This window comes from Annulohypoxylon maeteangense (assembly GCF_022496945.1).
Source record: "Annulohypoxylon maeteangense strain CBS 123835 unplaced genomic scaffold GGS22scaffold_1, whole genome shotgun sequence".
Lineage (NCBI taxonomy): Eukaryota > Fungi > Ascomycota > Sordariomycetes > Xylariales > Hypoxylaceae > Annulohypoxylon > Annulohypoxylon maeteangense.
In genome coordinates, this window is record NW_025953248.1 from 527,949 (window position 1) to 555,940 (window position 27,992).

General features: G+C 46.6%; 7 protein-coding genes across 7 annotated transcripts; 4 read left to right on the forward strand and 3 right to left on the reverse strand.

The window, feature by feature from the left end:
- Positions 1-2,510: 2,510 nt before the first annotated feature.
- On the forward strand, positions 2,511-3,652 carry GGS22DRAFT_194035 (uncharacterized protein). Its single transcript, XM_047965444.1, has one exon. It carries the CDS (start codon positions 2,581-2,583, stop codon positions 3,439-3,441), a length of 861 nt encoding a protein of 286 aa, XP_047823459.1. The 5' UTR covers positions 2,511-2,580; the 3' UTR covers positions 3,442-3,652.
- A 170-nt stretch (positions 3,653-3,822) lies between these two features.
- Positions 3,823-5,302, reverse strand: GGS22DRAFT_148764 (nucleophile aminohydrolase). Its single transcript, XM_047959039.1, has 3 exons — positions 5,120-5,302; positions 4,838-5,062; positions 3,823-4,731 (listed from the first exon to the last, which is right to left on the reverse strand). The coding sequence occupies exons 1-3, from the start codon at positions 5,120-5,122 to the stop codon at positions 4,087-4,089; spliced, it is 873 nt and encodes a 290-aa protein (XP_047823460.1). The 5' UTR covers positions 5,123-5,302; the 3' UTR covers positions 3,823-4,086.
- Positions 5,303-8,607: 3,305 nt separating this feature from the next.
- On the forward strand, positions 8,608-10,856 carry GGS22DRAFT_1954 (cyclopentanone 1,2-monooxygenase). The gene is made up of 3 exons (XM_047965661.1): positions 8,608-9,907; positions 9,973-10,325; positions 10,398-10,856. The coding sequence occupies exons 1-3, from the start codon at positions 8,767-8,769 to the stop codon at positions 10,536-10,538; spliced, it is 1,635 nt and encodes a 544-aa protein (XP_047823461.1). The 5' UTR covers positions 8,608-8,766; the 3' UTR covers positions 10,539-10,856.
- A 925-nt stretch (positions 10,857-11,781) lies between these two features.
- On the reverse strand, positions 11,782-14,929 carry GGS22DRAFT_182973 (uncharacterized protein; the record flags this gene model as incomplete). Its single annotated transcript, XM_047964031.1, has 8 exons — positions 11,782-11,951; positions 12,020-12,169; positions 12,228-12,843; positions 12,902-13,253; positions 13,316-13,428; positions 13,570-13,995; positions 14,050-14,515; positions 14,571-14,929. The coding sequence occupies 8 exons, from the start codon at positions 14,927-14,929 to the stop codon at positions 11,782-11,784; spliced, it is 2,652 nt and encodes an 883-aa protein (XP_047823462.1).
- Positions 14,930-16,423: 1,494 nt separating this feature from the next.
- Positions 16,424-18,035, forward strand: GGS22DRAFT_1979 (carbohydrate-binding module family 1 protein). Its single transcript, XM_047966055.1, has 2 exons — positions 16,424-17,725; positions 17,785-18,035. The coding sequence occupies exons 1-2, from the start codon at positions 16,660-16,662 to the stop codon at positions 17,937-17,939; spliced, it is 1,221 nt and encodes a 406-aa protein (XP_047823463.1). The 5' UTR covers positions 16,424-16,659; the 3' UTR covers positions 17,940-18,035.
- A 1,472-nt stretch (positions 18,036-19,507) lies between these two features.
- GGS22DRAFT_182975 (uncharacterized protein) lies at positions 19,508-19,894 on the forward strand (the record flags this gene model as incomplete). Its single annotated transcript, XM_047964032.1, has 1 exon — positions 19,508-19,894. The coding sequence occupies one exon, from the start codon at positions 19,508-19,510 to the stop codon at positions 19,892-19,894; it is 387 nt and encodes a 128-aa protein (XP_047823464.1).
- A 2,660-nt stretch (positions 19,895-22,554) lies between these two features.
- Positions 22,555-24,055, reverse strand: GGS22DRAFT_2003 (dihydrodipicolinate synthetase family protein). Its single transcript, XM_047966416.1, has one exon. It carries the CDS (start codon positions 23,624-23,626, stop codon positions 22,688-22,690), a length of 939 nt encoding a protein of 312 aa, XP_047823465.1. The 5' UTR covers positions 23,627-24,055; the 3' UTR covers positions 22,555-22,687.
- Between the last annotated feature and the right edge of the window lie 3,937 nt (positions 24,056-27,992).

The following is a 27,992-nucleotide window of genomic DNA, read 5'->3' on the forward strand; positions in this document are numbered from 1 at the left end:
AAAACTGGATTGCCACGGTTGCTGTCTCTTCCCGCAGGTGCATGGTGCATTATGCAGGTGATTCGACGCTTGTTCGTACGTGCATGTGCGTCGTGCATATGCAGTGGCCCGGTGCGTTAAGGTTGAACCTTACATACGTGTCGCCACTGCGGGTCTGGCGGGCGAGCGATTGGGCGGTGTAGGAGATATATGTATTTACAACGTCATTCGTCTGATTGGTGGGAGCGAACTGTATGAAGATTCTAGGTTCGTAGAACTTATTATAGATCATACATTGAAATTAAGCTTCATCGTAGTTTCCATCCGGTATTCATTCGTGCTGTCCTGGTGAAGCCGGGGAAGGTACGATAGCGAATTTATGTGGGTCGCCGGAGCCCCGTGCGCCACGCCGTAAGCCACCCCCTGATCTCAAGCAAAATTGGAGGTATCGTAGGAATCTCCTTGGAGTTTGATTTTCCCATATCATAGCTGATATTGGAGTTAGCCGAAGGTAAAAGATTTGGCTAAATATTTGGATATGATTGGGCAAATTCTATTATTTATAAATCTTGAAAAAATTCCAAGCATCGGTTGTTAGGTGGCGTCTTTTAAGTACTTACCTATAATATTAGCTTCGGCGGCCAATTTCCACCTGAGATGATGCAGTAAAAAACATCAAATAACTCGTACATAGTTTCTTTTACGTCATTGATAGATATCATATCTTTAGTATGATAAAAGTGGAAATGAATATATTTGAAGTACTTAGGATCTGTGTACATGGTGCAATTAGCTAACACTACTGTACGAAATTTAGTCTACGACAACCAGAGAGATAACGACGATCTATAAGGGCATGAAAGGGAACTTCAAGTCGTTACATAGATGTTAGAAGCATGCATCACTCTACCATGTAGCAATTGCTTAATGAGATGTCTATTTTTATATCCCCAGAAGGGCTATTATATCTCGAGCATTTTATTGACTTCTATACTTTTATCTCTAGATCAAAGTGATCAATATTGAAGGAAAGGTCGATGCGAAATACAGTAGACTACCTATGTAACTATGTAGAACGCGACTCATATAAATGGAACGCAACTGCACTGGCTTCAACAATGGGCGCAGCTACCCGCAACTCACCAATATCTCTAAAGGCAATAGCGATTCTGCACTTGCTCTTCTTTTAGACCCCCTAGCATCGTTGTTACCTTATAGAACCGAAAATGCCTCGATCTCCACCGGTACTTGAGTACTCGATATGGACAACCCGTCTAGATTCAGTTCATCGGAAGTCGTAGCTGCTAATAGCTAATATCGAGGTATGCTGACTCATAAGGCAGTTGTTATGACTTGGCACTGGTTTAGAGGCCACGCTCCAGCCACCATGACACTTACTTATATATAGCCTACCATAACGATAGATCTAAGTATAAGATGCAGAAGCGATAGTAAAACCGTGTATCAGTCTCCGAAAAACGTAAGTGCTTGCCTCAAATCATATGTTGTTGCTGAACCTGTGGTATGAGCCTTGACCTATTATTCATTCTTTCTACGACTATGTGGTTAGTATATAGCGTATCATAGTCGAGTATTCAAAGAATAAAGGTTCTAATTGGAGTTTGGTAATGTTTGCTATGGGACTTATGTGTCAAACGACCTCTGTTGACTAAGCATTGCTCTTCTCATTTGTATTTGAAGATTCAATCCATCCCTATAAATGCGCTAGATGGAAATAGCGCCTTTTATTATCTGTTCGTAGTTTCCAAAACGGCGAGTATTATATATCATGTTGGCTACCTAGGTAAGTAACGAATCATGGAATAGTAGAGATAAGATGAAGCCCACACGGTAGAGGAAGGCACGTACAATTCTTGACCATATATAATCTAGACATTGAACGAATTTAAATATCTTTTCTTTCCCTCCTCATGTTCATCCAGAGCGTCGCTACCGTTTTCTATTTTATCTTCGGCTGCGGTGATTATTATCTCTTAGATATTATCACTTAATTTACCAGAATCGCTACTTGGAATCATCTACATAGTCGCTCAGAGCTCTCATTTTAGCCACTCAGATCTTACAGAGCTGTGTCTAAACTTCGACTACCGCCTTCCTCCTACTATCTGACTGGTAAGTTCCCGTAACCTCAAAAGTTCCACCTCTCTGGCTTCCTACCTATGAATGCCTCTCACATAATGTCTCTTATATCTTGACCTTTGCATCATACAATTCTTGGCGTCTATATCTATACTGACCGCCCTCTAGAAATATTTGCATGGAATCCCTTAACCTGTCCCTCTAGATAGAGTCGAGTTGAAACCTGGATACTTAGGCCAACCATTACTTCTATTCGCCACAAGCATTCTGCTATTCGATATGGCGGACGGACTACCCGGCTTTTCTGTGCTATCATGCTATTGTACGTGTGAGAATTGCTTACACGGTTATCAAGAAAATTGCATAATTGCTCGTAAGCAGCATCGGCATTCTCAAACAGTGGCGACAATGTGAGTAACAGATACTTCTCTCCCTATAAGTAAGTAGGGCATAAAGAACTGACTGGAAGGGAACTATAGCTTGACAAACAGTGACCATAAGATGCTGGAGATAGGCTATACCGCTTACCAGCAGAAGCACTATGTCACCTGCCATTCCAGCCTACTCTGCTATTGGTCTGCCACCATTCGAGATGCCGTCTACGCCCAAGCAAACCCCGTGCGTTGCATCTGGATCGAGTTCGAGCACAAAGATGAACAAATAACCGCTCTTTGGAAGCAGGTCGTCCAGTGGTGCTACACCGGAAGGCTCTTCGACCCGACAAGCGGCAGCGACGCCTCAATCGGCACGGCTGACGACATCGAGTTGATCTGGAACGTAGCTGTCAGTCTCGAGATGAACGAACTTGCTAACTATTGCATGCATCTCATCATCGTCAAGTACTCCTGGGGCATCACGAGTCGCGACACACTAAACAAGAAGATCCATCCTCGCGACAGCCCCTATGACGCCTGGGGCCCCTACCACGTGTTCATCAATTGCTACAAGCTGGGTGTTAGACATCGCAAGCTGCTTGAGTTCATGGAAGAGTTCATCGGCGCGTGTGGACCGCTGGCGCCGCGTAAACGCGCACGCGCTAGCCCGGCGACTCAACAGAGCTGGCAAACCACGTGCGGGGACAATGAAGACTTCCGCGACTGGATCGAACAATTGGGTGGTCTTGAGCATGAGCGAGTTGAGGCCGTGCTGCCAACACACTCCAATCAGTGGGATACGTACATGATACCAGCCCATCCTAGAGTCCCGGATAATATCCACCAATGGTCAGAGGCGCACGATGCGAATACCCAGTGGGACAGTAATCCTGTGGATCTTATGGGAGCCTATGGGAATGCAGGTGACGCACAGGGTCCTGATTTCCAATGGACGTTCTATACTGTAGCTGCTGGCTGGATTTTTTAGATAGGGCCGAGAACGAGATATTTCCGAAGGGTTTCGCGTATGATTCAAGGGATGCGGAATGACCTGGTTTACTGAAGGGGGGGGAGTTTGGGGGATATACCCCCCAAAAATTATTGCCAATATGTTGTAGGTAGAAATACCTTAGATATCACAGAAAAACATCGCTGTTTTCCCATCCTATAAATTCACACCGTGACACTTTCAATAGAGGCCGACTGTTTGTAAGCTAAGATTCTTTAGCAAGTTTCCTGAGGGGGTTACTTGGTGAATATGTACCTATTACCCCGCCGTCATCAACGCCACACTGATTTCTGATTAAGTCAGCACTGGTCCATCAATTCCACAACTCTCGGGCTCTGGCATAAAAAAGTCAAGAAAATCATGTATCGTAGTTTTTGATGCTGTAAGGAATATTAGACTTAAGTGCGAGAGGAAAGAAGCAAGGCGTGTCATCAAAATTTCATTTCATCAACTCAGCTGGTCTCATAGAACAGGATGCAATAAGCCAGGACCATCACACACAGCTTCCAGTTTAGAACCATGGCTCGTAGATGGAATTACTCTATAACCATCGCCCAATCACGAGCGCCTCGCCACGCCATCGTAAAAGTACAAGCCCAATTTTCGTTCGGCCAGACAGTCCATCTATCCCTCCATCTTATCATCCTCGTCCTCATCCTCATCGTCTTCGGAAATAGCCTTCTTAGCCAGACGCTCGGCCTCTTCCAGCAGCTCCTTCGGCACGTCCTGGTGCCGGCCCTTGGTGGGGCCGTCGACGCCGCTGATCCAGCTCATCTCGAGCTCGAACTCCTTGTCCTTGTTGTCCTGCTGCGCCACGTAGATGATGCGCGCGGCCTCCTTGACGGCTTGCTTGAGGTCCAGCGTGCCCTCGGCTAGGTTCAGCTTCTCTAGTTCCGCTTTCGCCGCCTGTCGCCCCTTCCCCGTGGCCGCGCCGTAGTACCCCCAGTACATCCCGCTCGGCTCGATCATGTACAGGCCCGGCCCGCCGTGCCGCTTGCCCTCGACCTTGCCGCCGGCGCCGACGGACGGACCTGATCCTACTTCCCCGTCGACCGGAGCCTCGAGCTCGGAGTCGAAGCCGCCAATGATGGCGGTGATGCCGAAGGGTCGGACGGATTGGTACAGCGTGTACGCTTGTAGGTATCCCCCCATACGGCTAGCGAGGTCGGATGTCGAGATCGGCGTCTTGAAGGTATCACGCCAGGATCGGGCCTCGTCCCGGGCGCGGTCGACGAAGTGCTGGCCGTCGGGTACCATGCCGGAGAAGACCTATATAGGCAAAACACGAATAATTAGCCATGCCAATCTTTAATGCAAGCTTGCATGACATAGGAAAGGGAATGGGAAAAGAGAAAGCGGGGAGAATGCAACATACAACTCCTAGATGTCGGTCGACGGTCCCGATCCGCTTGTTTGCGCCGGGCTTTAGTAGCTTGGATGTGACGACCTTCTCGACGGCCAGGACCACGCCGTCCTTGCATCGGATGCCGACGGAGGTTCCGCCGTTCTCTACCGCCTTCACCGCATATTCGACCTGGAAGTTACGTCCGTCCGGCGAGAAGATGGAGTTGGCGAGATCGTAGCCCGTTCCTATCGACGTCTATTTCGAAAGAAGGATTAGCTCCGGTGGGGTAAAGTTTGGGGGAATTGGACTCACCATGTTGTATCTTATGTGGGTGGCGGACTAAGTGTGTGTGTTCTGTAAGTTTGGAGGGTGAATTGCGGTGGAATGAAGCTCGACGGATTTTGGTGATGTTTGACGAGGGAGCTTCATTCGTTAGGCAACTCGAAGCTGCGCGTTGCAGTTGGAGCTTGCCTAAGCCAAGGTTCAACAACCGCTAAGCTGTGGCTGAACCTTAGCCTTGTGGATACCTAGCAGCCACATGAGGCGTATACCATTGATTACATAATTATATAATTGCCTAACAGCCTGGAGGTAGGGATGTGGGTATCGAATGATCTGCTAACCAATATGAGTAAGAAATTGAAGGTTAAACTGACGACAATTTATCTTCCGAACATCACACCATGTAAAGTGCCCCTTTCTTATATCTTCTCATGTGTTTTGTGTCTAGAGCTAAATCAGTATTATTACGGTACTCGTTAAGAACTTGGAAATGTTGATATTCTTTGCTGATTCTATTCCCCACTTCCCTTATGTACCTAGGTACCTATGTACATGTTATTTCTACTTCTCCCTTTCTTTGTAATATCTCTAAACTTGCATACGTCATACTATGTTGAAACATAACTACGTTTACTTAAACCTTGAGGCCGTGAGGATTTGCTCAAGATACAGTCCAGTCGTCTCACCTGTGACCTCACTGATATGTCACTTAGATTCGATCTACTTGGCGCTAGACGCTGGAAGAAGTGATATCAGAAAATGTAATATCACCAGTATGCGAGTTACTCTCATCCAAGACCTGTTAGGAACAAGGCGACGAAGAAATGTCTAGCTAGGCCTTAAGAAACTTGAGAGGCTACCTATTGCAAATTGCATCGGGTTCAAAAAGAAGAGCTCAACAGGGTCCTCCACGAGATACTAGACTCTAAGAAATCGACGGCTTCTGCGCCACATAGTCTGATATGCAAAAGCGCCACCCGCAGTTTCGTCATCGTTGTTTAGGGCTGGCAGTGCAAGACTTGAACTATCGCTTCAACGATTTCGGCTGTCATCCAGAACGTATCACAATGGGTGGATCTTCGCGATATCATTGTCAGCATTTCAGCTACCCCAATGCTAGAACCATTCATGCTGCGGGATACCACATTATGATTTAATTCCAACCGTAAACATAAGCAAATGCCTTGTGCCGAGATTCTGCAGCGATGGGTGGGCACTGTTGGCACGGTTGGCGTTTGGATCGGGATCTATTCCAAAGTAGCAAGCCACCAGGTACTTGCTAGACAATGAACGAGCGGTCACGACGAGAGCTGGAAACTCGGCCGAAAGTACCCGAAAACTTCCCGTTTACGGCTGAGACCGCAGCCAAAAATCTCATGCTGTCTAACTTGACGAGAAGCTAAAAGCATATGCGTGGGTGTGCTTCGTTGGTCAGTGCGGTATTAATCACTTCGTGGATGGGTGGGATGAGGAGCATGTCGACAATAAAATTTTCCACGTAGAAACTCTTCTGCTTTTTAAAGGCTGCTCAGCTCTGATGGAGTGGGTGGGAAAACGGGCAAATGAAGCACCATAGGTCGCTTACCTTAGTAATTGGGTGGATTTTCGATTACTACTATTAGTGAAATTGTTCAAGATTCTGTGTGACGAGGGGCAACTTTCTGCCGCGTAAGATCGGCAAAAATAATTGCTTTCTAACCACATGTATCTGGGAGACTCTTCATTCTATAATCTGACATTTTTGCTTTTGTCGCTGGGATGTGTATCTCGAGGCGTTGTGTGTAACCCAATATGTGGCAGTGTGGTAGACCGATATGCGCGGCTCCTTGGCGCCCATGATTACCTGCCTACATTCGGCATAATAGCTTGGTTTTGTCAAGGTCCAGATCGTGAATTCTATATCATCAAAAAGCAGAGTCTTCTATGTAACTGTCATAATCTATATATTTGTCCAAGTGTTTATTCCCCTTTAACAAAGCAATTCCGTGTATGATACCTTGGTACCTATAGAAATTAGCCCGAACTCCGCACTAATCTCATTTATTGAAGAATCTTTATGATATAAGTGGCTTTAATATTGTGGATAGCGGGGTATGGGAATAGACATGGTTCTATACTTTCATTGTCGTAATCCCCGATGTCTACATCTTGAAGCTGTAATATTCGCTATTGTATTGAGTTTCCTACCTATTTACTATACCTATGTAAATGGACAAATTTATGATATTTCCGGTAAATATGTGGCGATTTCCGTGGATGTGCTATTGCCATATGTTACATTTGGAGAATCGTGTGATATTGACAAGTCAACTACATCTTCGGTAATAAGCACTGATGCTAATAGCATTAGGTTAAGAATTATCCGGATTTCATAGCTTCTCTTCATTCGGAAAGGGCACAATTATGTCAGTTTACCTTGAGGTGTAAATGTGTAACATATATTACCTATATCAAGAGCCGTTGTAATCATGTCATCACTCTGGCGTTACCAACATAACCATCAGATTTTAGCTCTTGTCAAGTTACACAATTGGAACCCTATACCAACTGAACATGTTGCCGCATGATCCCATTGGAAACAAAGGTCTTTTCAATGTAGTGCTTGGATAAAAGCATTCGCGGTTTAGCCCCCAAAGGCTGGTCACCGCAAATAGCGCCGGGTACTATGACTATGTCCAGAAACTGCAGAAAACTACCAGAGAGAATGTCCTGTTGGTACGCCAAGAAACCTGAGTTATCCATAAGCCCGAATCGCATCAAGTTGCCAAAATTTTATATTCTCTGTAAGCTGATAAAGTGATATCTCCTACACCAACAAGAGGTTATAGGCGGATAAAATGGTAGTTGCAAATGTGCAATATGCCACACACGTGTAATAATCGAAGAGGACTTCTTTGAGGCGAGTCGTCCTAAGTATCGGGGAAAACGAAAAGGAATTATTCGCCTTTTAGATTGATTTTCATATGGTCGTTGGAGGCTTTGTTCCTCCTTGTCGAGTCCCTGAGACGATATGGTGGCCGCTTTCGGTAATTCTACCAACTACCGATGTAAAAGAAATAGGACCCGGTCATAGGGGCCATGAAAGAGCGTATTGATATGTTACACGAAAGAAGAACCTAAGGCGCGTGTTAAAATCGTGCTGCCCGTGGTATTCCATGTGGAGAAACTGGGGATAAAGAACTTGTAATGCATGGCTAGAACCATACTATTGAGTAACATGGTCAGCAGTCGTATACAAGCCAACCTCTACTCGGTTCTTGCCTTGATCTAACATGAAAAGATAGCGCGAACCGAACCCCATTCTATGCTTTCGCATCTTTGTCGGCACTCCGAGGCCGTACTTGCTTGAGACAAACATGGATGTGGCGGCCCCGAGAATATCAGTGGCAACTTCCTTGTGACCATATCCCTAACTAACAATGCAGGTGCTTTTGCGAGTTTAGCTCGAGAGCTTAGATTAAGCTTTCAACATGTGTGACAAGAGATATATAAGCATATGCTGCGAATCCGCCACCATGTGAGTCGTGATTTCAATCCTTGTACTGGACTTACACGACAAGGCTCCTTTTCTAAAGAACCCTAACGTCTGTATCCGGATATCGGTAGTTCTCTTGGCTCTCACCTGCGAACTATTGCTATAGTACCACGCGTTGTGATAAACCGAAACCAAGATCGAAATGGGTTCCATCGAAATGACCAATGTCGAAGAGCTGGACGCCCTTATCATTGGGGCGGGTTTTAGCGGTGTATACCAACTCAAAAAGTTGCGTGATGAAGGCTACAAAGCCAAAATAGTCGAGGCCGGCGATGGCTATGGCGGCATATGGTACTGGAACCGCTACCCAGGTGCTCGTGTCGACAGCCACGCACCTCACTACCAGTTCTCCGACCCCGAACTCTGGAAGAACTGGCATTGGAAGCAACGATTTCCCGGCCACGCAGAGCTACGGGAATACTTCGACTTCGTGGCAAAGAAGTGGGACTTAAGAAAAGACACATACTTCAATACTTATATCACTTCAGCCCATTGGGATGAGACCGAGTATAAGTGGATCATCAAGGCTAAGGATGGTCGAACCTTCAAGACAACATTCTTCTTACCACATACTGGAATCGCTGCAAGTAGAGCAGTCCCTGACTGGAAAGGAATATCCTCTTTCAAGGGCTTGATTGTTCATTCATCGTATTGGCCACACGATGAGCCCGAGCTAAAAGGCAAGAAGATTGCCACCGTTGGGACTGGCTCCACTGGCGTCCAGATGTCCCATGCCATTAGCAAGGTGGCAGATGAGCTCGTCGTCTTCCAACGCACACCCGCCATGCCATTGCGCATGAGGCAGATCGACTATGCCGATGACGAGGAATCTATTCCCAAGTCGGAGCATGAGGACTTCTTTAAGACTCGTTCCGTTGGATATTGGGGATTCGACTTCAACCCCATGCCAAAGAATACCTTTGACGACGACGAAGCTTCACGAAAAGCCACATATGAGTCTCTGTGGAAAGAAGGCGATTTTACGTATTGGCTCGGCAACTACGCAGACACGCTATTTAGCACCGAGGCCAACCACGAGGTCTACAAGTTCTGGCGAGAGAAGACCCGGGCTCGAATCAACGACCCGAGACTCAAGGAGCTCCTCGCCCCCACAGAGCAGCCGTATCCATTTGGCTGTAAGCGAGTTCCTCTCGAGCAAGGTTACTTCGAGATGTTCAACAAGCCCAACGTACATCTAGTCGATGTAAACGATACCCCCGTCGTCGAGGTAACCGAGAAGGGCATCCGAACAACAGAGAAGGAGTTTGACTTTGATGTAATCAGTGAGTTTATCCAGATCACAACTGCATCATCACCACTATCAACACATACTAACCCCCACCCTCAGTCCTCGCGACAGGCTTCGACGCCGTCACTGGCGGTCTAACCACGATCGATATCCGCGGCATCGGCAACCAAAGCCTAAAAGAGAAATTCTCACAACACGGCCCCACAACCTACTGCGGGATCTGCGTCTCCGGCTTCCCGAACATGTTCTTCTCGTACGGGCCACAGGCGCCGACGGCGTTCTGCAACGGACCCACATGCGCGGAGCTGCAGGGAGACTGGATCGCCGACGTGATGAACAGCCTGCGCCGCGCTGGAATCAGCAGCATCGTCGCCGATGAGGCTAGCGAGAAAGCCTGGGTCGACCATGTTGAGAGCGTGGCGTATGCGTCGCTGCTGCCGCAGGCTAAGTCTGTAAGTCATACTATATAACCCGTCGTCACTATACGTGAAGGTAGAACGAAGCTAACGTTATGGGCTCGGTAGTGGTACATGGGCGACGGCATCCCCGGGAAGCCAAGAGCGTCGCAGATGTACCTGGGCGGCGTGCCGAATTACCACGCGAAGCTGAAGAGCTGCGCGTCGAGCGGGTATAAAGGGTTCCGATTCGAGGGCTTGAAGGTATGATGTGATGTGTATATATATGATGGTCTTAGCTTAGGACAGCGCCGTATTTATAAATATAAACACGATTATATCTCTGCTAAGCAGTCTGAATTGTTACCTAGGATTTGAGAGATTAGTGACTTTTACACATAGTAGGCAATAAGAAACCTAGTTGCGAATATGTTTCTCTTTGTTCAAATAGATAGGTAACGTTTGGTCGGAGTTTGGTGTTATTGTTGTTTGCTCGAATCCAGCGATAGCAATCTCTAGATAGAAGGGTTAGCTACTAAATCCCCTGTAATCACAGGGACTTAGATACTGCACCGCGCTAAATATACGGGGGATTTAGCGATTTATCATAGCGAGTGGCTTTCGGCCAATCAAAGCGCGATGTAAGCTACAATCAAGTAGGTGCTTCATACCTGAGCTTTATTCAGTTGCGCTCGCATCGAAACTGCTTCAATTTATCCCTTTTAAGGTTTATCCAAGCTCATTTTCAAAGCGCCTTTAATTGATGCTATAGAAGAAGCTTCCATTTGAATTTTGAGGCCGTTATTTAGGTTTAAACGCGCTCCTATGTTAATTGATCGAAGAATAGATGAAAAAACTAAAAATGGTCGCGTGGCCTGTGCTCAAGACGTCATGTGACCCTTAATTTAAACCTTGATCTCAAGGCGCAATATGATTGGTCGGGAGATTATGCGCTATAAAAGTTCACTGAGCCCCCTTATAAATTTAGCGCCTAATAGCTTCTAAATTCCCTGTAATTACAGGGGGTTTAGTAGCTAAATACGGTATATTACAGTTACAATACGTGCTGTGGATAAACTGATATAGGGGGATGCCTCTGTTTGATGTTTAATTACCTGTCTTACAGCATCTAGCCCCCTAGCGAATTGGGAGACGTTATATGATTCCTTACCTTAGGTCTATTATTTGAAATGTTATACCTTATGGTTTGGAACCGGGTGTTTACTCTTATTCAGGCATTCACTAATAGAAGTAGTTTACTTCTAGTAAGTCCGCATATGTGTTTTACCCCTTTTATTATGAAATAAGCAATTGTTTGCCTGCGTATTCAGCGATTCCTTTTTTGCAAGTAAGCTCATACATACGAGCTAGGTCTTGAATCCATACCCAGTATCCCGATCAATATAGTACTGTCACTTATTGTCGTTATACTAACACCGGTGATAGTTCCAATCTTCATGCGACGATGATCCATGGATCTAACACCCAATGTTTGATTTTTGCCGTAATAGCTTCAATCGTTTCTTCCCGATTGTGGGTTCAGATCTGAACCGTCCGTTTCCATGGGTTCCTCAAATGCGAGTGCGAACATCGAGTCGCACTGATGTACGACGGCGTCAATATTTATTCGCATGATAAGCTCGTCAATTGGTAGGTCCTCGTAGTTGGGAGCATTGCTCCCGACTACGTAATTGTCAGCTAATTCTCTGTTTATAGGTAGGTACCTAAACTTGGAGTTGGATAAAACTTACGGAGAGCCTCCTGGAACTCTTTGGAGATCTTGGTGACCATGTCTTCTGTTGTACGGCCTATATCATCTATGGCTTTACGGCATATACCTCGCAGTGTGTTCTTCACTATCGAGGCAGCGTAATGGAACATGTTGTTACGATGAAACATAACTACAACAACAGGGGTTAGTAATTCCCTTTTTGAGAATGAGTTGTCCATGTTACGTACCGTGACGATCCATTACTACTTTCATACGATCGAGACAACCTGGGCCTTGTTCAACAGCACAAATCTGGTAAGCAGGTAGCATGGCAGTGCGGATGGCAGGGATGAACTGTCGATTGGCATCTCTTTGAACCATAGTAATTTGCTTACGCCAGTGTATGGACAGCTGATGCACCGAACGCTTATAGGTTGATACCTGACCAAGCAACGCGGTAAACTTGGCTATATCCGTACGTTTTTGGAATTGTGCATTGAGAGCCACGTGAAATCGGTCTAACTCGTTCTTGTTCCTGGCCACAAATTCTCGAAAAGTATTCGGCACTCTGTTTTGGAATGTATTGTCCCAACGCTGTATTATCGTCCGAGACATCGGCCGGAAGAGATCTTGGTTGAAGTTGTTGATTCCGGTGGCACCTTCAAAATATCCATTTCTTCGACATACTGCTCTGTATGTCGACCAGGTCACACCGCCTTGACTCTTAGGCACACCCCAACTTGTTGCGACAGCAGGGGCTGCCCTCCTGGCTCTGATGACACCCGCATCGACACCGCGGTAAATGTCGATTTCGAAATCTAAATTAAGTGTGTTCCCGAACTTGCGCGTAGACGCCTTGAATCCCTTCCCAAAGTGTTAATAATAGCTAATCTTCTTAATGTAAACGAAATTTTAAGCATACCTCAACGAGCTCTGTCAGATACTTTCTGAGATACAATTCATCGAGCTGTATCTTATCTTCTGTAAGCGCGTTCCTACTCTCGCTGCCAAGCTTCCATAGTCTTATCGAGTTGATTAGGCGAGCCAAGTCGTTCAGAATCTCCTGGCAGTTGATAACACGATCAGCTTCCGTTATCTTCTTGGTGTACTGTTGGAGTTGTGGAATTTCGGTGTCTTCAGCAGACATAAATCCGCGGTTGCCAATATGGCTATTGGCAGATTCACTTCTAAATTTCCCATAGACTTTGCTGCTTGTGCAAAAAATCTTGGGAGGGTCGATCTTTGTATAGTCGGAAACGTGATCTTTGTTAAACCTAGATTTTCTCAGCAGAAGAATATAGATAGAAATATATTAGACGTATCAAGATATACTTACTCTTCGGTTTCGGCTTTGAACTTTTGCAAGAGTGTGTCTCGTAGGAGACCCTTCAACTTATCTATGTCTCCTTGGGCAAGTTTTCGGCGATTCCTAGCCGACTGCGAATTTTCCTAGTTCTTCGAGTCAATCTTAGACGTAGCGTTAGCTTGGTCTTTGCTTCTAGACGAATCGTTGATCTTGCGGTGTTTGCGACTCTTTCCCGGGCTTTCCGAACGCCCTCTCTTCTTGTCACCATTAGAGTCGTGATGAACTGTTTCGCCGTTCAATTGTTGATTGCGATAACCGTTCCATATCCCCTTGTTAAAGTCAACTTCGTTGGCTTTTTCTCTCGATGCTCTTCTCTCCGTTCTCGATTTTCCAAGAGGCGACTCAACCCTCTTCTCGGAGATCTCTAGATCTTGTACTCCGCTCCTTAACTTAGAAAATTCTTTTTCGGTGAAACCAGGAAACTTATCGAGACGTGTGGCATCTGTATCTGAGACAATGAGAGTAGTGGCGGATTGTATACCATCGTATGTTAGCTGCTGCTTGAAAGCTTTGCTGAGCAGAGGTTTATCTCGGCCGGTTTCAAGATCGGGTGATGCCGGTACTACGACCCATATACCAGCACATGACTTCATATACTCTTCTGCTGCAGCTACTTGAGCAGAATTGGAATCTGATTCTTGTGTGTTGGGCTAATCTGTTAGCACGGAACGGTACTCAGAATAACCGGAAATGAAAGGACCTACTATATCTATGAGCTTTACCCCTGTCGAGAGCGCATCTGCCTTGGTATAAATTCGGATACTTTTTACCAGAGGGGCATATGAGATCTTTCCGTGCTCCGCAAAATGGAAAGTCGGTTTGGCATCAACGTATAGACGTAGTTCATTAGAGAATGATTTCACAGAATCTGCTCCGAGATGAACGACTTTTCCGAGTCTTTCTCTGATGGGCAACGAATCAGCGACTTTACTCGGGCTACGTCCAATCATCGTTTCCTTAGTCTCATTCGGAAAGAAAGCCTTAAGCTTTTCCTCAGCAGACTCGGCTTCATCTTCATATCGTAGGTTCGTTAGCAAAGTCTCCAGCACATCAATCAACTCTGTTCTGTTAAGGAATTCCACATCAGCTCGGTACATCTTCTTAGAGTCAGCTGAGTCATTGTAGGTGAACTCGATCGGCATGGAAGGATCCTTGTTAACCGTGATTAATCTGAATAGATAATTGTTAGTATAAACCTCAGGCACAATAAACGAAAATACATTACCCTTCTTCATCGAGAACAGCATTAATTAGAGAACGTTTTCCAGAACCGGAACCGGGACCGGATATGACACCTATGGTTGCGCGAGCAGCTATACTGCGTTGTGTTAACTCGTCAATTGACTTGAGCCAATCCTTGACTTCGGGTATTTCTGTAGCAGTCATCGTAGACTTCAGTTGGTTTAGAAGGGCGTAACCAATGTTTACACCGCGTTCGAGAATCTCGGGATTAGTATTATCCACCAACTTCTCAAGATGGCTTCGTGTGTTCCTTGCGTTTTCATCCTGTTGCATTGTGCGAATAGAACGACCTGGTGGGGCATTGGAGACCGAAGTCTTGCCACCACTCACGTTCAAATCCATGGTTTTAATCGAGACTATAGTATCGTGTCCGAGTTAGCGGTGCTTGAACTTCATATGCGAGTGGTTGTGAGATGGTATGAAGGAAAATACAAGGGGTTTTAATTGAGGGATTTATTCGAATATTGATGAAAGTCAATATGAAAGTTAAAAAAAGGTAGATGTCAAAAGTTTAAGGAAGGGGGTAAGTCACGTCCATCCTCATGGATATGGAGAGTATAGCAGGAGCTATAGCAGGTGTTATAGTAGGTAAAGGTTGGGTAGGGTACTAACCTATGGTAATCGAAGTCTGATCAAGAGTAACCTTGGAAATGTAAGAAAACACAAAAAGATGTATGTAGAGAAGAGAAAATAAAATAAAAGGACTAGGTAATGAAATGTAGGTATTTATTATTTACCTCTATGAAGTATCTTGAGAATTTACAATTGATACGAAAGATGCTAGCCTTCTAGGAAACGTTCTTGATTTCGTGTTTCTCACGCTACTCACTACGGAGGACTCAATAAGAGCTCTGTAATCATGTACCTAACCTAGTAGTATAAAGGATGCTTTGAAGCTATACGCCGACTTGGAATTTCAAGTGTCTTGCAATCAATATCTCTGGTACAATGCTTGTATCATTGATCGAATATCAACTTTACACAAACATTCTAACAAGGTAGGTACTATAGGTCTCTCATCTTGGATCTCTTATGTATTACTAATTGCCCAGAATAGAGCGGGCCCATTTACCATGGTGGGCCGTCAAATATAGTAAAGTGACCGAAATGTCGTAGTCATATATACTTGGTCAAGTTTTACGTAACAGATAAAAATTCTATATTAATACTGGTAGCTAAGCACGGGGAAGCGTAAAATTTATAAGCTCGAATATCGGCTGTTACATGGCCGGCACGTCATGTAGTAGTAGCATCGCACCACCTCACCTAGGTAGTCTTCAAAGAAGAAGGGGTCCTCCCGGCACTCGCATCTGACAGATTCTCCTTGGTTTTGTTGGTGGTAACATCGTAGAGTGGTAGTATTTAAGATGCCATCGTCTACGCGGTGTTGCACGAGTTTGCCGAGAGGCAGGATTCGTCATATTTATATTAACTTCTCTGCAGAGAAATTTTCGACAGGGCTTTCCTTCGGCAATCCTGTCCCATTGTTACGAATTATGCAAGATTTCTGTTCTAAGACAAGGAGAAATGCCGTCCGTATAATCAATATCAACACGTTGGCGAACAAGCCTCCTAGTTAGATGCAATTTATCCGGTCCACTCTGCTTCTTCCCCTTCCCCTGACTACGATCCGGATCTAGCTATTCCCCGCATATTATCCCCTGCAGAAAAAGCTTATTTTATCACTAAATGTATTGTGCATTTCTATCGCCCTATAGCCGCGCGGTGTTATATGGCTGAACCTTTTTTCCCGACTGGTTCTAGATTCCCCTGAGCCGTGATGTTGGTCGTCGGCCTCATATCGAACGTTCGACCGAGAGGTGAGATATAGCTGAGCACGGCACGAAGATCTTTGACATGGATTCCTTTTCTTTCTACTCTGTTGCCATGGTCTATTTTAGTCCTAGGGGTATTGCGTTATCCCTGGGTCTATATTTCACTAGCCTGTAGCCCCATCCACTTGCATCTTTTTGTGAGGTGCTTATTCAAGTAAGATTTAGAAGTCAGCGCCTTTCATAGAAACAAGTATTTGCTATCTGAATAAGAAGGCCTGTTGGCTTCGAGCCTCAAGTATGGCAAAAATTTGGGGATTTGCGGCTACGTTGGTAGTCCTCTCATCGGTAGTGTCAGTTGTCCAGGCGCAGAACTATCCCTTAGTTACAGATTCAAGATGCAACTGCTACAGGACCAACACGACGACTTCTCACTACTTCACTCACCACCGCTTCTTCGATTTCAGAGATATGTCCCAGTATGTGCGTATACCAGCACCCATCAATGATCCTCAAGCCGCCACTGCCGCCCCGGTAACGAACAATTACTTCAACGACCCGGCATGGACGAGCGTGTGGTCTATCCAGAACTGGAACAATAGTCTTCTCATGAACGGGAGCTCGGACGTGACCGGAAGCGACGCCACGGTCCTTATGGTGAACTCAGCAAACAACATCTACTTCGACAAGAACCAAGATAAGGGAGCGGAATCTAAGACATATATGGTGATGCGGACGATGCGCCACGACAAATTCCAATCGGCTTCCGAGATAGAGTCTATCTCCCTAGGTTACCGGTACATTTCAATTCGCATGTACGCTCGGACGAAGGGCGCACCCGGGGCCGTGACGGCTATGTTTACGTTCCGCGAGGCGGCGCAGCTTTCGCTGGTACAGGAAGCCGATCTTGAAATCAGGACGGTGGACCCGACGAACTCGATCCAGTACACGAACCAGCCGTCGTGGAACGAGACCGGGGACATTCCCCAAGCCACACGCAACGTCTCAATGCCGAACCACGGGGATTGGTCGGATTGGCAATACCATCGAATGGATTGGACGCCGGGATCCACTAGTTGGTTCGTTGATGGACAACTGATGTCATCAATTCAATTCCAAGCGCCTCGGGACGCAAGTCGTATCATGTTCAACAGTTGGAGCGATGGCGGTAGCTGGAGCGGTAACATGAGTGTTAACGCTTCGGCGGAGATGCAGATCCAATGGATTGATATCGTTTACAACAGTACGGACCCGGTTCCCGGAAACCCGTTTTTGAACCCGGGTGCTGGAGGAGCATGTGCGAACACGTGCAGTATCGACCTTACTTCAAAGACCGGTACACCGGTGTTGATTTCTGGACCTTCAGGTATGAGATACGTCCTCTAATATCAGGTTGGAATGATACTAACATTTTTTAACTCATAGGCAACAATCCTGCCCCTGGAAACGGTAATTCCCCAGGGGCTTGCACTGCGGCTAAGTGGGGGCAATGCGCTGGGAAGACGTGGAGTGGATGTACGGCCTGTGCCGCGGGGACATCGTGCAAATTCCAGAATGATTATTACTCCCAATGCCTTTGAAGGATGGAATTCTATTATATTAGCGTTGATTTACAGTTGTTTTTTCTTACCCAGTTGATACCAGTAATAAATACTTACCTGCGCGGATTCGAATTCAATGATGAGACTATGATTTCAAAAAGAAAAAAAAGAAACGGAAAAAGGAATTGAGGACGAAAATTTAGGATAAAGGTTTCACTCAGCCACATTCCTTGCTCAGTGCGTGATTAAATACACAATTGGTGAATACTGTATTAAATTGAAGCTAGGTAACCTTAGAAGATTTACCTAGTAGACCTAAGGGTGACCTATCCGCTAAGATTTAGTGGATAGCCGCTATAGCCCAGGGAACTGAGCCACTGAAGAAGAACAACACACAGTATAAATCCTTTTATATTACACGGCTTTTTCCCATGCCAAAGCTTAATAGGGGAAATGTCCCCTCCATATATGGAGACAAACGCAACGGAATATTAAACCACCTTGCATTCTCTACTTCACCGAGACGTGATATTCAATCTTAATTTTACCTAGATTCAGAATAATCAGCATATTATGATACGTCCTCCCATATCAACCCGCGGGCGATCTCGCATAGACGAAGCCACGATGATACATTGGAGACAATCGGCGAGCATCACCACAAAGCCAAATTCTTGCGAACGATAACCTGTTTTCCATCAATATGGCTTCCCTCGCCCGGTTAGCTAGACGTTTCGATAATCCCGCTGACAGGCTAATAATCAACAGCTCTCGTTGGTTTGGCTCATTTCGTGGCTTGAGTCCGTGCAGAGATCTCTTCCCGGTCTGGATCTCGCATGCATACAATCGAGCCAGATCAGCAGATATCGCGGGCGATCCTTCTATATAAAGCCCTTTTTCTTGACCACGGGGTTAGAAAAACGTCGATGTGGTTCGAGGCGCTATGATGATTTACGACCGGCGAGCGTAGCTGCATACCTACCTAATACCTCGCGCGAATTGCCTAGGTGGGTAGGTATCTGCTTCTCCCGTCTTTCGTGGCGGTAGATCTAGGCGGTGTGGTGACGATGGCCTGAGATTGGCTATCTCTCTGCAGAGCCTCAGGTCTACGATAGGTGCCGCCAATATAGATAGGGCTTAGACGAGTCTGCTATAGCACACCCCACGGAATTGAAACCAGTAACGAGGGGACACGGTGTTCGTTACCCAATTGTTTCGCGAGGAAGCGACCCCGCCAGCACGGACGACGAAAATTGTGGCGTTCGTGCGAGCTCGATAAGTAAGAGCCGGTATCATTCAAGGTTGCAGATTCGATCTGACCTTAGTCAGACAGGGCGACACAAGGGCGTGGGGGTTTTCGTCTCTTTCGCAATCTCTGCGCGCGGGAGACGAATCCCACGCGAGCACGAAAAGCCCAAGAAAAAAAAAGAAAACCACATGGAACCCCGGTTTCAGAAACGTAGGTGTTGCGGGGAGTTGCGAATATGCCTTTTCTTTTCCTATTATCTACCTACCTACGTAGGTACACGGTAAATTTGCCCATGACGAGGTAGCCGTGATCGCTGTTGTGATTTGTTGGCACGAGAACTGTCAGACTGATATATCCAATGGCCATTGTCGACGGTGCTGCAGCTCGCGACCTGCGGTCTCAGAGGCTTACGTATGCGCGAGCCCTTCGTGCTTCTCGAAACACGCGACGGGAGCATCCGCTACCCAAGCCCTACAAACCCAGGCCTCGACCGGCCGGATTCCCATTCCGGTATCAGGGGTCGCCAATCCCAGCAGGCTCTGCCAATCCTCGTCGGCGCCGGTGGCATGGTACGAGATACGGGATCCATGCCGTTATAACCGAGCATGTAAATGGATTGGTGGTTAATCTGTTGGGTTATTTCTGGAATGATGACGCAAGTCGTGATAGCGACTTTTTACCCTCGATAACGAAAATGCTGTATTACTTAAGCAGTCTTGATCAGCGCCTCGACAACAAGCGATAGGAGCTGAAGGATTGCGCGGCCTCCAACCAGCCGCTATCGACGGAAAAGCAAAAACATTTCCAACCAACTCCATCTAAGCGAGAGATAAGAAGACGGGTGATTGAAGCAATCTATTGGTATTGTGCACCGTCTTACCGTCGACAAAATCGGGCAAAGTAAGTGATGCCATAAGTTTGCTTCGGCTCATTAGCGAGATACATATCTCTTCTTCGTTTCACTCATATGAAACTAAACCCGAACCTAAGTGGAACAGATTATTAGCTAACCGCAGTTCGCCTCGTGGGATAAAAAGGCATTCTGGGTCCCCCTCCTCTCGTTAGTGCTGACTGCATATTCCAGCGCATCTTTTCCCAGGTTTCTTCGCCACGCAGCGCAGCGCAGCCGAGGAAAACGCGGTGCGAACCCCACGCTATTTCCTATGCACACCTAGGTAGCTCAGCAGCTCGTTTGCCGGGTGCCGACATGGTTCTGCGTTGCATCCAACGCTCGCCCCCAACGTGCAGCGTGCGATCCAAAGTAACGCAACGTGTTTCGTTACTGTGTATCAGACATTTCTCTCGTGTTCGCATGTGAGAACGTTTTGAGCAGGTGGTAAAGACGTAGAAGAGGGGGAAATGTTTGACTAGAGGGGGGCCAATTTGTCATTTATAATTAGATAATCTACCGTACATGTCTAGGAACGGTTCCAGTCCATTTGAGGGAAACGTGGGGAAAGAAGGTAACAAACCTCCGAAGAAATAGACGTCCTGATTGGTCGTGGGGGTCACGAAATCCTGTCCATTTATTCGGGTTCGGGGGGGTAGATCGCTTGGTTTCTGCATTATTACCTGACCGTGGCAGCGTGGTAGTCTGGAGAAACTAGAAACTACGTTCCCGTGTTGTGAGTTGTGAGGAACACCGTCTTCCTAAGGGAATCCGATGATGTGAAGACTTTGTTTGCTTAATACTCACCGGCGTAAGCCCTAAGCACCTCTAGTTACCCGATGCGGACTCATCGGCCCTCTTGTCCAATAAACATCGCGAGACCAACCCGAGAACTGTGCCGTATGATATACCTATTCCCTCAGCATCACATAATCCGTGTCATCAATAACACGGCCACTTATGCCCCCTCCGAACGGCCTTTGGAGACCTCTTTCGGACGGGAAGCCTGAAACCGAACTAGCCAGAGCAGGACAGAAGAGGGGGTCAAATGCCCGACGTTGGATTCCCTTACCTACAAGTCTCTTGCCACTCTCTGTTTTTGCTATAGTACCTCCGCGATCGCAACATGCGGCCGCAGCTGAGTTGGGTTTCAGGGCCATAGGACGTCCTCCTATTACTAAAATTACGTTGCAGTCATGTCATGCCAGGCTCGTAAGATTGGAGCTTAGACCGATTTAACGGGAAGTTGGATCAGCAAACAAATGGTAGTTAAAGGGTTTCTTTGAATGGGTCGGAAAACCAGGTCGCGGAGAATAGCAACCGAAAGATCCTCCTACCCGCATTTACGTATGTGGTGGTTCTTTTGCGATGGTGGCGGTGGGCGGTGTTTTTTTTTGGGTTCGGGGGTGCCGTCGTTGGTGAAAATAGGTAAAATACCTAGGTAGGTATGTGGTACTTTGACATTACATACATACCCGACGTAGACTTACAGGATGCTACCTCTTGATGCATAACATTCACCAGCTCGGGTAAATATCCATACGTTGTGGGTTGGTAGTCAAAGTAGGTAGTTAAGGTGATTATAGCGCGACAGACGCTGACGAGAGGGAGGATCGTATCGTGCGTTATTCTTTGCATTCGCCCTCCCTGGCTCCCTACCTCCCTGGCTCCGTAACCAAGCTAACCCCCAACACTATCCCCCAACTATTCCAAGGTTGCCAGACCATGCCCGATTTACAGAATTAGCGCGGCATAGCCTGCAGGTCCGAGACTCGAGACTGCGGGGTACAGGGTTGCGATAGACAGACTTCGGGTTGATCTGCAACGACCGACATTTTATGACAGACCGACTGGCGATCGACTGTGGATTGACTTGAATACATGATGCAGAAGGGTCTTGTGTTCCTGTCCTCCATGCGAGTGTCTCGGGTGATGGACGTGTTTCCACTGGATGGGTGCTGCGAAGATCGGCTACGTAGTACGCGGCATGCGATGTGCCGTCATGATGTGAAGCTGGGTTGGGGTAATGGTGGCAGCATGGATCATGCGTGCTGCTGTGGCATAGAAGAATTGGTGGCGTTGCTGCTCCTCGGGAGTAGGGGGGTAATCATAACCGACGCTCTAACCGCCATAGTAGCCGTCGTCCGAACTTCGCGATGCTCTAGTCGTGCAAAGCATAGAGAACTTGGAAGTATGCCCGTAAATATACTATATGTATTAGTATATGTAGGTATGTTCAAATTCAGCTTTCGTCACCTACTTGCTGCAGCTGCCGGCTCCTGCAGCTCGTAACGTTTCTCCTAGTGTCATGTGAAGGTTGTATAGGTACTGTATCAAATAAGCGACATGTGAGATTGGAAAATGCTCGAGCATCATATTCATAGGTACTGAAGGTCTACCTGCGGTCTAACCTTCCGATGTTGACGTTAGCTGATAGCAATAGAAACATCCATTTTAGAGCCTTCCAGCAAAATGCATCCTGCACTAATAATCGAGGTAGCTTGTAAGCCCAGCTATTTCCATTATTTTTCTTTTCATTACTCCGTCCTGTTAACGCCGTTTAATCTCGTAACGCCAAGCTCGTGGTCCACACAATCGTGTCCCATTGAGCCCATGATCCTTACTATAACCTGATCCCCTGATTTTCTTCTAGACTAAGCTCTGCTCTAAAGCTATCACGTCTGCGAACCCATTGGTAATCATGTCCATGTGTTCGCTGCTTGGCAATCCACAGGGCTTCCTGGGTTCTCCACCGTAGCCCTCAAAGTGCTGCAGGGCAGCCTTCACGCCGGCAAAGCCCGTCTGAATTGCGATCCAATCCGCCTTGGCAACGATTGCCTGCAGCCTTCTAGCCTCCTTCAGCTCGCCAGCATGGTATAGTTCGCAGATGCGGACGCACGCTCGAGGCACTAGGTTGGCAGTACCCGCGATGGTGCCGTTTCCACCAACTACAAGGCCTTGCAGGATAAAGTCTGCGCTGCCACCAGCGACAAAGAAATCGGGTTTGGCCCCATCGACGATGCGAGCTAGTTTCCCGGTGTTACCACAAGTGAGCTTGACACCAGCAACGTTGGGGTGTTTTGAAATCTGAAGGATTGCGTCGGAAGAGAGGTCTAGACCGGAGCAAGCCCCAGGGTAGTTGTAGATCATGACTGGAATGGGGCTAGAATCAGCAACATCGCAGAAATGCTGAACGATCTTTGATGTGTTAAGAAGACCGCCATAGTACGCGGGAGGGAGTACGATGACATAGTTAGCACCAGCATTGGCTGCATCCTGGCATAACTGGATCGTCTCGCGGGTAGATTGTGCTCCACACCCAGCGATGAGAGGCATAAGGTGGTGGTCCGCCTGGTCTAGAGCGGCTCGTGTAGTCTTAATAACGAGGCTGCGCTCATCTCGGCTTAAATGAACCGCCTCTCCGTTCGAGCCGTGTACAACAAGGCCGGCAACGCCAGCCTCGGCAAGGTGAACGGCATGGCGTTGGGTTGCTTCTAAGTCGATGTCATCGTTCTCTTTGAAAAAAGCAACGGTAGGAACATAGACCCCGTCGGGCAGAGGGCGAGATTGGCCTAGAGATTCCGTCATCGAGACTATTTTAGGTAGACTTTGGTAGAGTGAGTTGTTTGGATGTGATTGTGTGAGTGGAAAAAAAAACTTGATGAAGATGAGAAGAGGTAAAGTAAAGTATCTTTGAGTGAGTTTTTAAAGTGATTTAAGTACGGAGGAACTAGTCCGGCCTACGCGAGGTACGTGGATTTATATAATGTAAACTAGATGTGACGGGGAAAGGAACTTTGGAAGGGGTTGAAGCAGGTGTAAGGGGCAGAAACAATGGGAAGTACTTGTGAACCCTCTTGTGGCAGGGGGTAACAACGGTTTAAATACCTATATTTTAAGTTTATGTCCTTTTTTTCTTCGTTAGCAAGAAGGCGCGCATCTAGGTTGTTTGTTACGGCTCATAGCCGATGAGACTACTAAAGCTAGGTGGGCTAAGTAGGTAGGCTAGGTAGACTAGGTAGGCGTAAGGCGAAGACGACTAAGCACGGGACTCAACTGGCTAGCTATCGGATCCTACTCATGTTGAGGCAATCCAATGAGCATGAAGAGGATTCGGGATTTGCCCGACAGAGCCTCTAGTCACTTGTACGACTCTTGATGGGAACTGGTAGGCGTGTTTTGACTGGACAATGACGAAGAGGCTACTGACAAAGGCAAGTAGACGTGTGGCCGTGAGGTAGCCCAATTATAATGGACAAGGATGTATTTTGGTCCGTGGGGGGATCATGTGGCAGTTGAGGTTTTTCCCCTGGCAAGGAACAACGAAGAATGATTGATTGTACCACCAGGGACTCGTAGGTGGCTTGGATATGTGCTTCTGACGTTCAAATCCCCAGGGTCCTTTTTCAATACATTGCTTCCAGAAAATATGATTGGCTCTTCTGGTCTATTTCGGGCAGAAAAACATGAGAATTGACATGCGGGGATGTAGACGCGGGCTTCGTGCTCCAGCCCCTACTCTTGTTGCGGTAGGACTAGCCATTCTTTCAGGTCCACAGCCAATCCGAAGCTGGTGAATGGATAGACAGGCTGTCTTGTTGGATGAGTTATGGGGCGAAGAATCCATCAGTGCAGTCTAATGTCGAACGAAATGCGGTGAAGCTTTTTTTGGTTGAGAAAGAGAGATTGGGAAGGAGGGGCATATTCTAGGCAGTCCAGGGTAAAGAAAAGGTTTAATGGGTCGGGCTCGTGGGGGAACGGGGAAGTTACATTTTACAAGACCTGGAGTACCTGGAGAATCGCCTCCCATTATGGGCTAGTCCAGGCATGTAAGCCCTGTACTACGCCCACTACGTCGTAGCGTCACCACCCCCACGACCGTTAATTTCATTGGATTTTCCATTCCCAGGCTCCTAGGTCGAACTTAAAACACGCAAACGTTCTAGCGTATCCCGGCTCCATTTTTATTCCGATCATTTCGATGTCCGAACTAGAACTAGAACTAGAACATCTTTCTATCGATTCATCGGCTCATATCTCTTCCATTAGTATTATCTAGTGCTGCTAGTATTAAACGGGGCTAGCAGGACTAACAGTCTAGTCCGTACAGCCCTCTCTGCCAAGCCAACTCCCCGATGCTCTGCGGGATATGCCCCAGTGTCCTGGTCGATAGCTTCACCGCGGACCCATTTACGTGGGAGGCAAAAAAGGAGGGGGTAACACCTCGTGCCCTGCTCCCACATATTCAACCTACATACGATCCATACGCGAGGACCTATTCTATTAGCAACGCACATATCAACGACAAACACGACCGCCACAAATCTCACCATCCACCGAGCAACGCACACGTCCAAACTGCATCGTGCAGTAGGACCACGCAAGCCGCTCAAGCAGGCTACAGTTTAGTTGACTGCGTGATCACAACTCATGAACACCTCTCACAGGATTTTCAGGATTCCGGGGTAGGCAACGTGGATGTCACCTCCAGAAGTTAGCTCAGCCAAGAAATTCGCCGTTTAGTACTAGTGTCTGTACCCCCATCATATGTTCACAACACCAACTACCTAGGCATGTATCTAATACTACAATCATTGCTGACTACCTAGTAGGTAAGTACCTAGATCATGCTTGTGTTTCGGTCGACATTTGTCGTTGTTTTCAGTGTTCCATTACCCCAGTCATGTTTGAGGAGGTCGAACAACCCAACCTAAACTCAAGCGAAGCTACCTATGAACTTCGCCATTCCACAACGCTGCGATGAAACCCGATGGCCTGGCTCAAGGTTATCCGTCCTTTGGGGTATGGGCGCGTGCTACTCATTCTTGGCGATCTATTCGTCAATGTCTATTCTCGGACCCGTGGATGGTCTACTCCAACAGCCGGGTCTCATTTCGCCCGTCCTTAAATCGGCGTCGATTATTCATTTATAGTACAACGACAGCTCCCTGCAGGAAAAAAGCTTTCCTCGTATCGTATCGTAAGACATAATCGACCAGGAACAAATTCCTAAGTAACAATTCTCACGTGAGAACTTCTAGGGTGTCTTAAGGTGGGGGTCAGAAGCCAATATCGGTACGATCGACGCAGGGGGTTGAATGGTTTATTCCCGGGATCCCGTCCCTCGGGAGAATACGGTCATTGGCTCTTATGGTTCTTCTCGTGACATTTCGAATCTTGGATCACTACTTCGCTGCCGGGCGATTGGGACCGCCCGAAGTTGATATCGATATTCTCAATGAGTAGGTACATTGCGATTGGCTTACAATGTTATAGTAGGACATCGATATGACATACCGTCATAGATGCAGCAGATTGATTATACATCGAGAAATGACCCAATTTCAACCCAATATTCAAGTTCTAGCGCATGCGTTGTAAGAGGCCTTAGCGTAATCCGGAAACCCCGGAAAGACTTCCAACGCGCGAAGTCGCAGCCTGAGTGAGAACTTTAGAATCGGACTCTCAAAATACGCGAGCTAGCAGCTCTAAGAGCGCATGGCATAGTCAAGCAAGGAAGTGGAGTAAGGAATTTAAGAGGCCATTTCAACATAAGCTACTGCCAAGGGCATGGTTCCCTATTCAAAAGGCAACAAGACGCGCAGTCTCGGGATAGGAATACATACGATGCAGTTAGCCAGGAAAGATAAAAACGAGACACCATGAGGACGATACTAATAACTACCTAACTACCCGGACATTAATTTACCTAAATAATCCGGGCAAAAATCCCCAACCTACAAGGATTGTGGTAACGAATATCGGTCAGGGATATGTTTGTGATACTTCTGCAGTGGCATCGGCTATCGCGTAAGTCCTGTTGATCATTGCAGACTGGAGCTTTATGAAATCCCTCATGGGTACCACGAGATGATGGATAGATGACTCGAATAGATAAGGCGCCATATTACACTCCAAACGAGCCCTTGTGTCATTTGGCGACGAAAATGCACAAACCATTGGTGTACTAAATATGTGAAGCTTGGGAGCATCAGTCAACAGTCTGATATTTGCTTATACGCCCTACCACATACTAGTAATAACTACAGTTACTGAGTATTATCCTTTACAATGAGAATGAGCCTCATGTAGGTACTACGTACCCAATTACTCGACCAAGTCAAAGCCAATAGGAACTCAGCTTAGGTTTAATACCCTATATGGTTTTAATTGGCGAGCATATCCATGCGGTAATTATGTGAAGTAAAGTACCTGTAGATGAACAATGGAGGGTGTATTTGACCCTCCAACTTGGATTCCTGTTGTAAGTCGGTTCACATCTCCCAAATTTTCATCCAGATCAGAATCTCCTTCCCCCTTCCCGAACACACTCTATAACAGCCCAACAACCTAATACTTAATTGCCTACCTACTCAGTATTCTAGCATCAGTCCAGTATATCTCGTTCATCTCTCTTCCGCTTATAATGTTCCCAAATTGAGTCGTAGCCTCATTATAAATGTATGGGGTTGATCCGCTTACATCATTCCTAACGACAATCCTCCGCACAGAAGTCGGGCTCTCGCGTGTTTTAACTAGCAAATTCCGATTGGCTTATTTCCAATCACGCACTTTGGTAGGTATTTAATTGCCAAAGGGGAAATAGCAAGCAATTTATAGGCACTAGGTACTGTCGATCAGTTGAAGTTCTCTCTGTCCACCCTGTTTGAGCATGGCGGTTTCGTGTTTGTAAGACTTAGACGAAATACCTGTATCGAAATATATAAAGTTTCTCGCGAACAACTGAGGATGCCCATCTTCAATATTTCAAATCATATTGAAAAGAAGAGATTCACAGGTAGGTATCTATTATCGAATTGATGGCTTTATTCAAGAAACTTGATGGACAGAAATACAAGACCTCCCTTTTTAATTTCATTTCATCTCTTTTTGTGTATATCGGGATCCGTGAAATATTTACGGTAATGGAATTACAACCACAACATTTGATGAA

Bases quoted from the DNA above. Each gene is read 5' to 3' on its own strand.
- GGS22DRAFT_194035 (XM_047965444.1), top strand. From the start codon at position 2,581: ATGCTGGAGATAGGCTATACCGCTTACCAGCAGAAGCACTATGTCACC.
- GGS22DRAFT_148764 (XM_047959039.1), bottom strand. The intron at 4,732-4,837 runs GTATGTTGCATT...TTGCCTATATAG, and splicing joins TCGACCGACATCTAGGAGTT to GTCTTCTCCGGCATGGTACC.
- GGS22DRAFT_1954 (XM_047965661.1), top strand. From the start codon at position 8,767: ATGGGTTCCATCGAAATGACCAATGTCGAAGAGCTGGACGCCCTTATC. The intron at 9,908-9,972 runs GTGAGTTTATCC...CCCCACCCTCAG, and splicing joins GTTTGACTTTGATGTAATCA to TCCTCGCGACAGGCTTCGAC. The intron at 10,326-10,397 runs GTAAGTCATACT...TGGGCTCGGTAG, and splicing joins TGCTGCCGCAGGCTAAGTCT to TGGTACATGGGCGACGGCAT.
- GGS22DRAFT_1979 (XM_047966055.1), top strand. From the start codon at position 16,660: ATGGCAAAAATTTGGGGATTTGCGGCTACGTTGGTAGTCCTCTCATCG. The intron at 17,726-17,784 runs GTATGAGATACG...TTTAACTCATAG, and splicing joins GTTGATTTCTGGACCTTCAG to GCAACAATCCTGCCCCTGGA.
- GGS22DRAFT_2003 (XM_047966416.1), bottom strand. From the start codon at position 23,626: ATGACGGAATCTCTAGGCCAATCTCGCCCTCTGCCCGACGGGGTCTAT.